This window comes from Mesoplodon bidens (assembly GCF_964165515.1).
Source record: "Mesoplodon bidens genome assembly, chromosome: 7".
Classification (NCBI taxonomy): domain Eukaryota; kingdom Metazoa; phylum Chordata; class Mammalia; order Artiodactyla; family Ziphiidae; genus Mesoplodon; species Mesoplodon bidens.
Genome location: NC_138164.1, coordinates 19,990,029 through 20,007,598, shown reverse-complemented (window position 1 = coordinate 20,007,598; position 17,570 = coordinate 19,990,029). Strand labels below are relative to the sequence as shown.

The 17,570-nt window shown below is 36.9% G+C and overlaps 2 protein-coding genes across 3 annotated transcripts in view; both read left to right on the top strand.

Annotated features, from left to right (window-relative positions):
* Positions 1 to 3,612: 3,612 nt before the first annotated feature.
* Positions 3,613 to 5,611, top strand: TEX12 (testis expressed 12; the record flags this gene model as incomplete). The annotated part of the gene is made up of 4 exons (XM_081241252.1): positions 3,613 to 3,684; positions 4,444 to 4,555; positions 4,645 to 4,700; positions 5,471 to 5,611. Exons 1-4 carry the CDS (start codon positions 3,622 to 3,624, stop codon positions 5,609 to 5,611), a joined length of 372 nt encoding a protein of 123 aa, XP_081097378.1. The 5' UTR covers positions 3,613 to 3,621.
* A 3,552-nt stretch (positions 5,612 to 9,163) lies between these two features.
* The window catches only part of BCO2 (beta-carotene oxygenase 2), a 51,828-nt gene continuing 43,421 nt past the window's right edge, over positions 9,164 to 17,570 (top strand). For both annotated transcript variants that reach the window (XM_081241250.1, XM_081241249.1), the window contains exons 1-2: positions 9,164 to 9,294; positions 14,529 to 14,733. In XM_081241250.1, coding sequence (XP_081097376.1) covers positions 9,207 to 9,294; positions 14,529 to 14,733 — 293 coding nt within the window. In that variant the 5' untranslated portion in view covers positions 9,164 to 9,206. The remainder of the gene's footprint in view (positions 9,295 to 14,528; positions 14,734 to 17,570) is intronic.

Here is a 17,570-nt window from a genome sequence, read left to right as displayed (position 1 = left end):
TTTCCTTTGACATAGAGCAACCCAAATGTCTCTATGTCTTACTTACTTCACAGGGTTGTTTGTGAAGATTAAATAGATGATGACAGCTCTTTGAATATTTTATTTGATTTTTTTGTGAGATCCTAGATAAGAGCATATATATATTTTTAACATCTTTATTGGAGTATAATTGCTTTACAATAGTGTGTTAATTTCTGCTGTATAACAAAGTGAATCAGTTATATATATATACATATATCCCCATATCTCCTACCTCTTGTGTCTCCCTCCCACCCTCCCTATCCCACCCCTCTAGGTGGTCACAAAGCACCGAGCTGATCTCCCTGTGCAATGCGGCTGCTTCCCACTAGCTATCTATTTTACATTTGGTAGTGTATATATGTCCATGCCACTCTCTCACTTTGTCCCAGCTCACCCTTCCCCCTCCCTGTGTCCTCATTCTTTGAATATTCTAAAGCACCAGACAACTATAACCCTGTGTGCCCTCTCACTTATTCTCACTCATGTAGCTTATACAACAGAGAAGAGATTTAAAAAATAAAATGTCTATGCTGTTCTCTTAATCTGATGTAAACATTTATGTATTAGGTGGAATCATTTTTTCCTGGAAATATTTTAACAACTAGATAACTACCTGTTTAGATATCATACAATGTGAAGGCTGGGAGAGGAATTAGGTCAGTATTTCTCAGACTTTCGGATTTGATGGACCATTAAGAATAATAACAACAATAATGACAGTAATGAAGAAGAGATAAACACTGAGTGGATAACTTTACATTTTACCAAGTAAGGACATTAAAAATCTAAAAAATTTTATATTGTTTCTTGAGAGGACACGTTAACATCAAAAAATTTATGACATAGTAACAGAATAAAAGAATCTTTTAAAGTGAGTGCATTAACTTTAGGAAAAACTCATTACTTTTCCCTTCATTTTATCACAAATAGGGAACATTTCAATACAGATTGCTATCAGTCCTCAGATAGTGAGTAGAATCCTTTAAAGACTATCAATAACTGCACCATAATCACTAGTCTAGCTTTATTAAATGACTTACATTTCACAATAATGCCAACTCAAGTTAAACTGAGTACTTTTTTCCTAGGAGCTTACTTGAAACAATTGGCTTTTCCACAAACCAATAAATAAACATATACACACAATACTTACGTCTTGACAACTAACATTTAAATAAGCCAAAGGGGAAAAAATAGTATGTATGTGTTAAACATAATTTGCTAAGGTGTAAGATTGTGGACCTGGAATTTATGGGAAGTGTTATTGACCTTTGTTTTATGAGGTGATATGCTTTTTATTTTCTTCCACAACTAACGGAGCATTAAGTGTGGAACGTCTGTCTTTCAAGTTGCAGGTCAAAGTCACCACATTAAAGCTCCCCATAAAGCTAAACCTCAAATACGTGAGCCACGTGTGTTACAAAATTTTTTTTTTCAAAGCTGCCAATGAAGTTGATTAGTTATTGACACATCAAGAAGGGAATTTTCTCAACCGGTGTGATTCCGAAAGTTTGGTTGCACCAAAGAGAAAGAGGTGAAGGAACGGAGGTTCTGGATACAAAGTCTCGGTTTGAGGGCCAGGGGAACTCAGGTTTAAACCGTTGCTGCAGACCCACCACCTGGGACAGGATGTAACTTTTACTTGGAAAGTGGTGGTGGTGTGCTACTATTTCGTGTTCCTTTTCTGAGGTTCCAAAAGGCTGGGACACACCCGGCCTTCCTCTGGCAGTTCTTCCTTGGTCTTTCTTGAGGAACCAGTCTCAGATCTCTCCCTTCTTCCACAAACACTCACTCGGAGGTGGCGAGTTCTGTTTCACGAAGACTCCAAAGGGAGAAGCAAGGCGGGACAAATCCCCCTCTCCTTGGCAGCGTGGGAGGCGGGGCAGACGCCTCACGTAATCTGCGCGCTGCACGCTGGGAAAGCCGCCTCCCCGAGCCTGCGCACTCACGTGCACGCCGCGCTTCCTCGTTCCCGTGCTTTGGCTGACGAGGAAGCTCCCGACGCCGCCGAGCCGCAGACAGCTCTTGGGCTGGTGATGAGCGCCCATGAGAGTGTGACAGGGTGTGAAGCAAGGCAGTGAGAGAGGGTGGACGCTTACCCGCAGGGTCTCTAGTGGGGCTGAAACGCTAGTGGGGAGGAAAGGAGGGGCGCGGCGGGAAGTGAGAAGCAAGATAGGTGGGATGGCCTGGGAGGCCGAGATGGCGGTGGGAGGAAAGAGAAGGTGAGGAGAAAACGGCTGCACAAGGCCTGGGGGTAGTGCTTGGTAATGACGAAGGCACCAGCGCCTCAGTTTGCACAGCCGGGGTCGGTGGCTGTGAACGGTATTTGTCACAGGTGGAGGCCCAGCCTCTAGACCAGGCCTTGATTCAGCTGAGGGCTTAAACTATGACAGAAAATCTGTTTTTACAGAAGCAGAATTACCTAATGAGAAGAGTTTTGATTCGACATACATATATGTTCTTTTACTGTGAGAGAGGCGAGAAGAGGTGTGAAAGGAAAAGGGAAGAGAAAAAGAGGAAGGGAGACGAGAACCACTCTCGTGTTCGCTTCTCTGAAACAGTCTCAAACTTCCCAAGGCAGAGTGAGCACGACTGTGCATGTGTAGTATTTTCTACGTCTTACCGTTATAGCGCTTAAATTTATATACTAGAAAGGTACTGACAGGAATGTAGGAGCACTATATGGAATGTACTAGACAGACATCTTTATTATTTGTTGTTGCTGTCTTTCTGTCATATATATGAATATTATACATGACTAAGCAAACAGATTCATTACAATTTTCCAGGTCAGCAGAGTTTCTCAAAAAGCAAGCAAAGTAAATGATAACTTGAGTGTAGACAGAGATCCTTATCTGTTAGGGTGTAGAGACTATACCATTCTAGGTTTCAACATTTTTCAAGTTTAAACATAATCTTTCCCACTCCCAGGGAAATTATCTTCAGAATTTATGGGAAAGTAATTTAAAAGTAAAATGTGATGCTCTATGAAGGTAAGATAGGACAGTGGAAACAGAAGTCTCTATTTAGACTAGAAGAGATCTTGGTTCTAGTCTGGCCCAGTTTTACATGTTTGAATTTGGTCAACTATCTCTGCCTCTGTTTTCCCATCTGTAAAACTGAGATTGAATTAGATGAACTGTAAGATTTGTTTCAACGTGAAGATTTTGTGAAGGCTGAAAAATCCTGAATGAATCCTGAGACAAGGCAGAAAGGGCCAAAGAGACAGGCTTGGCTGACTGTATATAGCGGGAATAGAAGAAAATCATGGGGATGGTAGGCTGGCCCAGGTGATGTATGACTTTGGATGCTCTACCGTAGAATTTGAGCTTAGTCTGGAGCAATGAATGGTCAAGGGAAGGTGTTTTGAGTTAAGGGAATGCAGTCATCAGAGTTTTGAAAGACGGCCCAAACAGCAGTTGGTAGAATGAAACAGAGAAGGGAGAATTTGAGTAGGTTAGGTAAGTGACAAATAATGAGAGCCCAAACTAACAGTGGCAGGAGGAGTGGAAAGAAAGGGAAGGATTCAAGAGAGCTGCAGCATGAGTTTGTACCTAAAATTGACATTGCTCTAAACTTTGCAGCTCTTGCCTCCAGAATATGATGGCCAGTCACCTTGTAAAACCTGATACTAGAAATTGCAAGAGACCAAGAGAGTTGGAGGTAACCTTTGTGCTTGTGGAGTCTTACTCTTTTATTTTATAAACTTCTCAAATTTTTTTCATTTAAGATAATTCTACTGATAAATGGAATTTAGTGTCTTCATATTCCCAGAGCTGGGATTGTCCCAGCAGGAACTACGTTGACTCCAGCTGCCTTTTCACTAAGTATAGGCCTCCAGGAAACTATTGGGAGGTTTCTTTGTGGTAATTTGTGATCTAGAGACAGAAGTGGGTTCAAGCCTGTATAATACATAAGACTTTACATAATTATTTTGATATCTAAGTAGGATACCTAGGTACTGTACTTGCTGATATTTTTGAAAAAAGCACTGTATCCTGCTCTTCTTCATCACTACCCCACCAATTGATCTGTTTACATTTGGAACATTGTTCCCTTAAAGATTATGTTATCTTGCAAAAATTTGCAAGCATATGGCTGTTATCCAAATGAAAGTCTTGCTCTTTTGCTATGGAAAACATCTGCTGGCTCAAGATACAGGAAACTTTTTCATCAGGGGATTAATACTATTTTCAAAGTCTAAACACATAATAAAATTATTATGTTGAACAAAGTTGGGCCTAAAAGTTTCCTGGTTAATAAAATTACAAATAACTAATCAGGACACAAGAGTATATAATTTCCAGCATGTTTGCTTTTTTCTGAAAGAAGTTTTATTTGCTTTTTTTTTTTTTTTAACAATGTATATATCTTAAGCATCTTGCTAGCAATTTACGTATTTTCTCTACTTTCTTCTATTAGCCTCAAATGCCAGCTAGTCCACAACTGTCCTCTCTTGGAAAATCAGATTCTTCTTTCTCTGAAAGCTCTGGACTATTTTATAAAGATGAAGCCCTGGAGAAAGATTTGAATGGTGATCTATAAAGTGCTTGTATTTCTATACATTGATACTACAATATGGAAAGTTTATTATAGTTAACTTAGTGATTTATTTTTGAACAGATATGAGCAAGGAAATTAATCTAATGTTGTCTACATATGCAGAGATCTTAAGGCAAGTACTTATAGTATATTCTCTTGAGTCTTTATTTTAAACACAGAAGTTTTCTTCTGGAAACTCCGTAATGGGAAGTTTAGCGCATGGGCTACAAAACCTATCTAGTAATTATAATTTTGAAATTTTTTATTCTACCTCAGTCTCTTATAATAGATTAGTTGTTTAATTTCAAAGACTACCATTTCCACTAAACATCTTTTGTTTTGATACTCTCAGAGCTGAAACAAGGCTGGATATATTTTGTTCTCTAATTATCAATAGATGATAAAACACTTAAAATTTTATGAAAAAACTTTCAGAAAGATACCATTTGGTGAAGTTAACCATAATAATAGAGTGATATTAAAGATAAATATATTTATGAAATGTTTAAATGTTATCAATATACATTTGAAGGCTGAATTTAAATATTCTATTGGCCTGAGACTATCATGTTTTATAAGGTGCTTTTTAAAACTACTGGACAGTCACTGTATTTGAATAATAGTTTGTGTGGCTGTTAAGATAATGTATATAGTTTAATATTAGAATTATAACGTGTAAGATACACATTCTGCTGTGTCAAGGGACTTTGAGTAGTCAAAAATATTTGTGGAACTAATTTAACTTTTACTGAGCAGTGTTTATAAATTAATGAAGCTTTTTGATGTACAAAGCCATTTAAATGAAATAGCTAACAAATATAGCATAATAGAACACGTCACTATGATAGTGTGTTTAGTTGTTATGACTATTTAGTTTAATGTAAAACTTTTTTTCCCCATTAGTGAGAGAGCAGCAGTAGATGCATCTTATATTGACGAGATAGATGGACTCTTCAAAGAAGCCAATACTATTGAAAACTTTCTAATACAGAAAAGAGAGCTCCTGAGACAGAGGTTTACAGTGATTGCAAACACACTACACAGATAAAATTGTGTACTTAAAATAAGCTGAGAATTTAAGCCCATTATTGTTGTGATAAAAGAATGACATTTGTGCTCTGAATGCTCTCCAGTTGTTAAGAAAATGTATACCTTAAATATAGAAGGGGAAACTCCTAAATTTCTTTTCTCGATTTAAAAGGGGCGTTAAGCTGGACATTAATATGATACATAGCTTTTCTTTTGAGAGTCAAATATTTGTCATATTTTATAAAAGCGTAAACTGTTTAAATTGTATATGGATCCTCTTCTTTTTTTTTCTTAAACCTCCTAACCTTTCTTAAATTTCTAAAAGAAGACTTAGTGAGTTAATTCGATAATATTTAACAATATTGCACTTTTTCTTTTAGAATATTTTGTTTAAATAGCAGATAGATAGCTTTGGAATAGTTTTAAGATGTTTTTCATGGTCAGCATTGAAAAAAATTAAAACCCAAAAGTAATTTGTCCAGTTTCTCAATATGTAGTTAAACTGTGCTATTGCTATTTAATGTTACCATTTGATTATTTTCACTATTATTATTATACATTGCTAATAAAAATTTGGTTTAAAATTGTTGTCTTGTGGTAAAATAAAAACCAGAAATTACTAACCAGAACTTTATGTGAATTGACTTTTTTACACATCAGCCATATCAATGGTACAGTTAATGAAGTATATTTAGAAGCCTTAGCAGCTAGCTGTGTGGTATAGGATAAAGATTAGTGGTCCAGAAGTAAAGAGATTGTTTAAACAAGTCAATCTCAGTGAGTCATTTCAATCCTATTATAATTCAGAAATTGAATTCGGACTAGGAAATCTCTAATATTTATCTAGCTGAAAAAATCCTCCCTTTGTTGGAAGGTACTGCTATGATTTTATTGAAAACTTTTTATGTTATATAATTATATGTGATAGCTATATTGATCAGATTTTTAAAAATCACAGCACCAATTGTTCAGTCATATAGATAATTCAATCTATTATTTGTATATTTTGCCTATATAAGCAATCACAAATTTGGACATATTTACAGGCAGTACTACAGGGAATTTGGTATTCCTCAGGTGGACAGCATGTTTGCCTTGATGCCTTCTAAATGTTAAAATCTCATTTCATCAAATTACTATTTTAAGGCATATATACCACATATAATAAATATTCATACAAGAAAGCACTGAAAACAGTGAAATAAAAGAATATTTACTAAAAGTATTGGTTATTAAGTGGAAAAAATTATTTGGTTTGTAGAGGGATATGTTAACGTCACAGGATAGGTTGGAGGTCAATGAAGCTTAGAAATGGGCTTTTTAAAATTTTTTATTAAAAAAATTTTAAACATCTTTATTGGAGTATAATTGCTTTACATTGTTGTGTTAATTTCTGTTGTATAACAAAGTGAATCATCTATACATATACATATATCCCCATGTCCCCTCCCTCTTGCTTCTCCCTCCCACTCTCTCTATCCCACCCCTCTAGGTGGTCACAAAGTACTGAGCTGATCTCCCTGTGCTATGCGGCTGCTTCCCACTATCTATCTGTTTTACATCTGGTAGTGTATATATTTCCATGCCACTCTCTCACTTCGTCCCAGCTTACCCTTCCCCCTTCCCATGTCCTCAAGTCCATTCTCTACATCTGTGTCTTTATTCCTGTCCTGCCTCTGGGTTCTTCAGAACCATTTTTTTTTTTTTTTTTTAGATTCCATGTATATGTGTTAGCATACGGTATTTGTTTTTCTCTTTCTGACTTCACTCTGTATGACAGAGTCTAGGTCCATCCATATAAATGAGATTTTTAAATACTGAGTGCAACAGGAAGACTGTCTCTGAGTTGATATGACAAATCAGCTTGATCTTGAGTTATTCTGTTACCTTAGAGTTATTTAATGTTTAAATACGAAGATGACTCTGCTGGCCCATCATCATTAAGAAATGTTCTTGAGTTATTTTTTTTCTAAGCATTTGTTATTAATGTGAAAGATAAGGCTAACATTGTTTCAGAGTGGATTTCGTATTATATTTGTTATATCTTGATAGTGTCACCATTGTTCAGCATCTGGTTTTTCCCTGTGCAGGTTAAATTTGATCATTTCATTGGGTGTGTATAAGACTAGGGAACTGATATTTAGTCACAGTGTGTTTACTGGTCAGAACAGCTACCTCCTGGGGAAAAAGTTCCTGAAAGCCTAATTAATGCTTATTTTTTAATCAAATCGGATGTCTTTGGTACCATCCACATGAGAATAATTATCTCACAACTGGAAATATGCTATTGCAGGAATATATTTGCCCTTTAATTTATACTTATCACTCATTTCAATAAGATTTCATAAGTTTATAAATTATTTTTCACTAATTACAAATCAAAATATATATTGAGTCTCTTTGTACATCATGATCCGCTAGACACTGGGGAGTACAGAATAGTTTAAGATACTCTGTTCTCCCTTCTGACAAGTTTAGCCACTCTTTTTTTTTTTAACATCTGTATTGGAGCATAATTGCTTTACGATGGTGTGTTAGTTTCTGCTTTATAACAAAGTGAATCAGCTATACGTATACATATATCCCCATATCTCCTCCCTCCTGCGTCTCCCTCCCACCCTCCCTATCCCACCTCTCTAGGTGGTCACAAGGCACCGAGCTGATCTCCCTGTGTAATCATTCTTTTCTTGAAATACACTTACGTGTCTTTGCTAGGAAGACATGATATGTCAATGTTAAAAGTATTTCTGTGGCACTGCTATTAACTCCTTCTAGTGGGAGTTACTAGAAGGCTTTGGCAAGGGGGTCAGATAGGTAGATTTTGAAATGGGTTTTTTAAAAAGAGAGGAGGATATTTCAGGCAGGGAAAAATTTGTTCAGAGGCACAGAACAAAAACGTGGTAAGTCATTTTACTGGGCTGAGAATTCACAAAGGGGAATAGTGTATCATCTAAACTGCTAGAGAGCAGGACAGAATCTGTTCTCAATTTGTAGCACAGTATTTGATACATTGGAGCTCAGAAATGTTTGTTAAATTAATAAAATGATAAATGGTTATTAGTTTTTTAAGGGTATACCTTCACAGGGCTTTAGTCATACTAGATTATTAGAGAATGTTTTGCAAATTAAGTGAATAGAAAAGGAAAGGTGAAATGCTAGAAAGGCAGAGAGACAAAGGATGAAAGATACGTTGTGGGCAGATTGTAAAGTCCTTTGTTGACAGATTAAATTTGGACTTTATTCTGTAAAGGAAGAGGAGATCTGAATCATTCAGAGGAGAGGAGTGGCGTAATGAAATTGATCCCCTGGATCAACTGACTTAATTGTAGTGTGAGGACAGATTTGAAAGAGGAAAGTTTAGGGAGGGAGACCACTATTGGTGGTCCAATTTCAGTATTTCTAACAGCAACTTACTATAGACAGGTTGTTGGGATACTTGTTCTGGAAATGAGACTAAGAGCGGTTGCAGGCATTTTGAAGTCCTGCCCTTTAATCCCCACCCCCTTCTATTCTGTCAGTGAGCCAGGGACAACCCAGGAAGTGAGTGTTTCACTGCCAGTCCGTGTGAGGATTTGGGAATCACAGGATCTGCTGCTACTGAACTCAATACAAAGATGTTTTTTCAAATCTTTCTACATTTTGTCAGCAAACTTTCTACCATTGTAACTGGTTTCCTTTCTGTGATAGTACACTGGATTCCAGGTAGGGGATTTGCCCCTTCCTCTTCCTCTTTCTCCTTTTTCTACCAGCCTGAACTTAGATCTCTGTGCCTCTTTCCTGAAGAATACTAGGGGCTTCTGAAGTTTTCCAATCTGTGTGGAGCAGATACAGGCGGCAGCACTGCAGAGCTGGGAGTTAAAGAAGATTGAGTCAGGATTTGTTTACTTGTTGTCAGGGAAACAGCCTTTCTGTTTGTATATTTTATACAACATAAAGGGGTGGAATTCAGGGTTTAGGAATTCTCTTGGATCTGCAATAGGAAGAATATTCACTATTTAGAATTTTCTCATTTGAAAATCACTGCTACATGTTCTAATGTAAATGTTTGGTTCTTCTGTTTGCATTCTGGGGGACTGCCTTAAAACCTCTGTTTATTGTTTTGTAGCTTTCTATTGTATCTACTAACTTACATGATTTTATTCTTGAAATTGGCTGATATAGAGCTATTAGACATCATACTGATACGCACTAAAAACTTTAAAATTATTTAATTCGGGGGTGGTGGTGATGAATTGGGAGATTGGGATTGACATATATACACTAATATGTATAAGATGGATAACTAATAAGAACCTGCTGTATAAAAAATAAATAAAATTCAAAAACAAAACAAAACAAAAAACAAGAAAAAAACCTCATTGTCCTTCAACCACACATTCCCATTGTTCTTGAAACCTGCTTTATGGGAGGATGGCACCTGAAGAGGGAAAATAACAACTGCCCAGGCTGTTATATCTTTCTGATAAATATCAGGCTGCAGTCACTTGTGAACGTTTCCCTCATTAGGTTTGGATAATTAATTGCTGAGTCTTGCTGCTTTCTTTTGAGAAAGGGGCAGTATATAAAATATATTTTATTAAAAAATGCATCTGATTTAAGAATAAATGCTCAATTTCAGGGCTGCAAAAAAATGAAAAATAAAAAAATAAATTATTTAATTCAATAATGTAGTGCTTGCTCTATGTAAGGCAATGTGTTAGGTAATGGGGTGGAGACAAAAACAAGACCCTGTACTTAAGGAATACTTGTAGTAGAAGTCCTAAAGTAAATTCATCTTTATCACACTAGGTGAAGTAAGACAAATGCCGTAAGAGAGCTAAAAGAGATGCTGTGTGATTTCAGACTAAGGAGAATCAGTTCTTACTATATGAAATGGGGATATTGTGTTTATGAAGCTGGTGACGTGGGCACTGCATCTTGAAGGGTGCATCACCTTAAGTAGATGAGAAATATCCTAGGTGAAGACAGGTATACGGTTATGATGAGAAGAGATTGGAGAGTGGTCCAGTTTGGCTGGAGGAGAAGGTATTAGTGAGAGGCATTACTGGACAGGTAGGTTGGTGTGAGACTGTACAGTGCCTTCATCAATGCCTGGCCAAGTAGTTCAGACCTTATTTGGTAGACAGTGAGGAGTCATTAGTAAAGGTTTTATGGAGGAATATACAACACAATCAGATCTGTGCTTAGAAGATGAATTCAGTAGCAGTGCTCCCTAATGCTTTTACGTTATAGCTCACATAGAAAATGATAATATTTTTACTGCATACTGGAGTAAATTGGATGGGATTTGGAACCCCATGAGCTGCGTAGAGCTGGAGGTGATTGACATGGGGGCTCTGGCCATCCTAAGGGCTAAGGGGATCAAGAGGCCCACCAATTAGGAAGCTCTGGCATAGATGATAGCTTCCCTATCTAGTTTCAATTAAGAGGCTGTGATAATATCCATCTAAGAGGTTGTGAGGACCTAAATTATGACAGTAGAAAGGAAGTTACTGCTAGGCAAGAGAATATGAAGCATCAGTGCTTATGAGAACAGGTTCAGGCTGGAAGAAAAATTGGGGGAGCTGCCCAGGAGAGGTGGACTGGTAAAAATCTTTACAAGGGATTTGTCCCAGGCACCCTTGCAAACTTCTGAGCCCTAGTAATTTATAATGGCTACCCTATATCATCCCCTTGTCCTCTTCCTGGCATTGTGTGGGTATAATCAGCAGAATTTAACCACTTATTGAATGTTAGGGGGACAGTGAAGGAAGACAAATTCAAGGCCCACAGAGATTTTGAAGCTAGGTTATTTAGCAAGTGGGAAAATTGATTTGGAAGGGAGAAAATGAAAAATTCTCTTTTGACATGTTGAGAGTCACCTGCAAGAAGTAATTGGTGAAAATAAGGGACTAGATGAGATTACCAAGGGAGAGTGCTGAGGTTAAAGAGTAAAGGTCCAAGGTCAGACTTTAGGAACACATTCACGAGGTGATAAGAAGAGGAACCAATAAAGGGAATTAACTTTTGGAAATTATCTACTATTAGTATATTTAATTATGATGATGGACTTGAACAGGAAGTGTTATCTGCCTTTTATTCTCATTATCCACATTTTATCATTGAAAAATCTGAGGCTCAGAGTGATTAGTAACTTGCCCAAGGTTGTTAGCTAGTAAGTAGGAAGCTGGCATAAAGCAAACAAAGAGGAAGCAGGAAAGTTAGAAAAGTGCAATGTCTCAGAAGCTAAGAATAGGAAGGGGTTTAAGGAGCTGTTGCCTACAATATCAAGCACTATGGAAAATATGAATAATATATAATAAACTGCCACCAGCATGCTATGGAGTACAGAACATATAAACATGTAAATGTTTTCTAAAATGTAAAATGTTTTAAGTTCATGAATCTCTATTAAGACAAATACCCAATCAGGGTATTCAGTTTACTTCTACTTAAGTAAGGGGAGTAAAAGATCTGACCTCAGGGAACTTATTTTAATCTAAGAGTGAAAATAAGATAAATACGCATAATAATAATAAAAGTAGTAAGAGAAATACCAGAGGGTTTCCTTTTCTACGTTTTCAAAGCATCCTCTTTATATCTCTAACCTTGTGGCTCTCAAATTTTATTGTAGTATGCCTAAGAATACCTGCTTGCCCTACCTCAGAGATTCTGATTTATTAGGTCCAGAGTGGGGTCCATGAATCTGCACATTAGCAATAACACCAGGTATTTCTGTTACAAGTAGACCCCAGGCCAGACCTTGAGAAATAATGCTCAAACAAAACGCTGACTACAGTATAAATGATCTACTTGTATGTCTGTTTCCTAGGCAGTGAGTTCCTTTACATCTGAGTTCTAACACTTTTTATCCCTCAGCAGTGCCTATCACTTTGTGAATGAATAAATAATTCGAAGAAAGAAGATATTACATCTTGTTGATTGGTCATTGAAAGCTACATAAATAATAATAGGTAACATTGTTTGAGGAACTTCCCTGGTGGCGAAGTGGTTGGGAATCTGCCTGCCAATGCAGGGGACACAGGTTCGATCCCTGGTCCAGGAAGATCCCACATGCCATGGAGCAACTAAGCCCATGCGTCACAACTACTGAGCTTGTGCTCTAGAGCCCGCAAGCCACAGCTACTGAGCCACTGTGCCACAATTACTGAAACTCAGGTGCCTAGAGCCTGTGCTCTGCAACAGGAGAAGCCACCGCAATGAGAAGCCCATGCACTGCAATGAAGAGTAGCCCCTGCTCACTGCAACTAGAGAAAGCCTGCATGCAACAACGAAGACCCAATCCAATCAAAAAAAAAATTATAAAAAAAGACAAAAATTTTTTTGAGTATTTACCAAGTTCTAAAAACTTTATATAACCTAACTTGTTTATTATTTATAGCCTTAGGAGCAATAAGGATTATTATTATTCCCATCCTAGAAGGAGGAAGCAGAACAGAGAGGTGGTCTTCCTCAAGGCTAATTATTTGGAAAATGGAATGCCAAGATTTGAACTCAAGCATTCTAGAGCCAGTCAGAGCCTGGGCCACACTCTTAAGTATTACACTATGCTGCCTCTTAAAGGAAATAGCATTTCAGGTAGACTTTGAACAATAGATAAAATTTCCTTAGGAATAGATTAGTGGGAAGGACATTCAGGGTGAAAGTGAATTTTCTTTGGGAAATCAGGAAATAGTTGGGTTTGACCAAATTGTTACTTATAGGAAAGTAGAAGGACTCAAGTGCTCTAAACTCAATTTTTGAAAGAGTTGAAAGAAGTGGGATAATAGGTACAATATTATAAAATGTTTTGCTAAAACAATAGTGTCCCTATGTTTTAGTTAGGTTTTCTAGTTTAGACTTCATCGCTGTTAAAGTTTTATGAAATAAAATAAAGGACTATATTTTATAGTATCTAATTAATTATGTACTTGACCACCCCTCTGTGTTAGGAAATACTGCCTGTGAACACTGAATAAATATGAAATAAAGGGATAATTTTCAGGTCTCTATTATAAAATAATGACTTTTTTGTGGCTTTTGAATTTCAGGTAATTTCAGACCAGGTTTCACTGCATAATTTAATTTATGATACCTTTTTCCTAGAAAATGCCATGTTCATTCATGTGTGTACCATTAAAATAGCAGAAATTAGGGGCTCCCCTGGTGGCGCAGTGGTTAAGAATCCGCCTGCCAATGTAGGGGACATGGGTTTGAGCCCTGGTCCAGGAAGATCCCACATGCTGTGGAGCAACTAAGCCCGAGTGCCACAACTACTGAGCCCACATGCCACAACTACTGAAGCCCATGCGCCTAGTGCCTGTGCTCCACAACAAGAGATGCCACCGCAATGAGAAGCCGACGCACTGCAACGAAGAGTAGTCCCTGCTCACCACAACTAGAGGAAGCCCGCTCACAGCAACAAAGACCCAACGCAGCCAAAAATAAATAAATAAATAAAATTTTAGAAAAATAGCAGAAATTAAATTGCAGATCCTATTAAATTCTCATAAATCACTATGAAATCTTTGGGATCACATTCTGGTGTACCTAAAGTACTGAGGTCAATGTAATTATGATAATATTGAATGGTGGGTATTTTTTATTATAACAATGATGTGTAGCTATTAGTACATCTATGCTTAGCATGGAGATTCAGTGTTGTGAAAAGACCAGCATTGTTCAACTGTGAGAAATGACAATAGGGGTAACTAAAGTCCTGAGTTAATTCTTAGGCAGATTTGTACTGCAAGAACACAAAAAGGATTATTGTGGTTCAAAAATGGAGAACCAAAGAGTTGGTGGTCTGAGAATGAGGAAGGAGAGGAATTTGGGCACTATATTTGGTGTTAGGTTTATACTTCTCTTACCAGTAGATGAGTTTATTGTCTATGGAGAAACAGGAATGTTCATAGAAGATTGGTAAAATTTTTGTGCTTTTGATTTCCTCTTCACAGTGTTGAAGAAGTATGTGGAAAATACTCATGAGAAAAAAGTGATTTTCAGTAAGCGGAAGAGCCTTCCGTGTATTGCATCACTTTTAACCACGGTGGAGGAGACTCCGCAGATCATCTCTGCTCGAGTCCGGGGACATTTTCCTAAGTGGCTCAATGGCAGTCTACTTCGAATTGGACCTGGGAAGTTCGAGTATGGGAAGGATAAGTAAGCCTTGATTTTGGAGAACAATTTGGATTTCTTAGCATGGACTCGTTCTATGGAATGTGCATTAATATCTGCTTCCTCTCTGAGGCTAACATTGCCATGCAATCCCTTTGATTACAGATGAGGAAACTATAGTCTACAGAAAAAAAAATGGAGATTTAATTCTTTTTTAAAAGTTTTGACTTTTCTGCTTTGCAGAATACTGTAAATTTTAAGTCATCTGAAAGTTTATGCTAAAAGAGAAGTGTCAGGAACTATCTATAGGACTAGCAAGCTCTATTTCATCACAAGTTCCTGAAGGAAGGGGCAATGTCTTCACCTCATACCACTCCCTTACCCAGTACTCCCCAGACACAATGGCTCTTTCAGTTCCTCAAACCAGGCATGTTTATTCTTGCTCAGGGTCTTGGCATTGGCTTGCTCATCTCTCTTCCCAAGTCTGATTCTTGTCATTCAGATATGAGCTCAAATTTCACATCCTTTGAGCCTTCCCTGATCTCCCAATCTAAAAATGCTACTATTTTTTATATTACTTATTTTAATTCCCTGCATTATCAATATCCAGTATATTTTTGTTTGTTTATTTATTTATTAGCTGTGTTTCCTCACTAGATGGCAGTCCCATGATGGTGGGGACGTTTTCTTGTTCAACCCATATCCCCAATATCTAGGATAGTGCCCTGTACTTAAATAGCACTCAATAAATATATGTAAATACTTGAAAAAAACCCAATAACTCTTTAGTGGATTGTTTCTCTGTGTGTCTACTAGGGACATGAAGTGATGTGAAGAAGCCACTATGGTCAGGAAGAAATCTACTTTGCTTTAAACATTTAAAAATATTTGAAACTTTTTTTTCATTGTGAAAGTTTTTACCTGTATAAAACTTTTTGACATATAGAACAGAGTGTGGAAAAAGTGTGTACCACATCCTCTGTTAGCACTTTGGTGTATTTCCTGCTAATCTCTATAGATTTGCTTTAAATAATCACAATCATATGTAGAATTTTTTTTAGTGAAGTATAATTGACATATAACATTATACTAGTTTCAGGTGTACAGCATAATGATTCAATATTTGTATGTATTGTGAAATGATCATCACAATAATTCTAGTTAACATTCATCACCATACATAGTTACGAAATTTTTTTTCTTATGATGAGGACTTTTAAGATTTACTCTCAGCAACTTTCAAATATGCAATAAGTATTATTAACTATAGTCACCATGCTGTACATTACATCCCTTATTTATTTTATAACTGGAAGTTTGTACCTTTTCATCCCCTTCACCTCTTGCAATCACCAATCTATTCTCTGAATCTATGAGCTTGTTTTTCTTTTTCTTTTTTTTTTAAGGTTCTACATATAAGTGAGATCATATGGTATTTGTCTTTCTCTGTCTGGCTTATTTCACTTAGCATAATGCCCTCAAGCTCTATTCATGTTGCAAATGGCAAATTTCTTTCTTTTTTATGGCTGAGTAGTATTCCATTGTGTATATAGATGCCACAACTTCTTTATCCATTCATCTGTCCATGGACACTTAGGTTGTTTCCATATCTCAGCTACTGTAAATAATGCTACAATAAACATGAGGGTGCATATATCTTTTTGAGTTAGTGTTTTTGATTTCTTTGGATAAATATCCAGAAGTGGAATTGCTGGATCATATGGTAGTTCTATTTTTAATTTTTTGAAGAACCTCCATACAGGTTTCCATAGTGGCTGTACTAATTTACTTTTTCACCAACAGTGCGTGAGTGTTCTCTTTTCTGCACATCCTCCCCAACACTTGTTATTTCTTGTCTTTTCAATAATAACCATTCTAACAGGTGTAGGGTGGTATGTCATTGTGGTTTTGATTTGCATATGCTTGATGACTAGTGATGCTAAGCATCTGTTCATGTACCTGTTGACCATCTGTATGTCTTTTCTTGGAAAATGTCTATACAGATCTTCAGCCCATTTTAAAACCAGGTTTATGTTTTTTTGCTATTGAGTGTATGAGTTCTTTATATATTTTAGATATTAACTGAATTTTTTTGCCCTCATTTTAAAAAATTTCATACTGTCATAAGCCTTTTTATCTGTGTTGCTACAAAATCTGAATGACTATTACTTTTAATGGCTGGATGATATTCCAGAAATCACTGCCCTTTAAAAAATATGATAAAATACACATTACATAAAATTTGCCATCTAAAATTTGCCAACTATTTTTGAGCATACATTCATTAGCATTAAGTACATTCACACTGATGTGCTATCATCACCACGGTCCATCTACTTTTCATCTTGCAAAACTGAAACTCTGTACCCATTAAACAGTAACTCCCCATGCTCCCCTTCCCCAAGCTCCTGGCAACCACCTAATTGTACCTTCTATTAGTTATATCATTCCTATGGGCCTGGTGGGGATCTGATTACGGTCCTACTGTGCTTCTCCAGCTGTTGTTAGAAACATATCAAGAATTAGGGTCATGTTTAAGATATATTTTGAATAACCCAGATATTTTAATTTGCTGAACCTGTTGCATCTTGTCTTTACTGAATATTAGACTTTTAAAATGCCACTGCTAGAAGGAAACGAAATGCAATGTTCTTCCACCGCCCTACCCCTCCCCAAACAGCTGCTGCAAGAAGCCCTTAAGAAGTTACTTTAAATGCTTAGGGTAATGGCTGTGGGGCTGGGAAAGTAGGGGACTGATTTGGAGGTAGAAAAAAAGAAAGTGACTGAACTGACCTATGGACACCCCCCCTTAGCCCTAACAGAGTAGCTCTACATTTCTCTATTTTTATCTGGATTTCATAAAAGTTATAATTTGAAAAAAG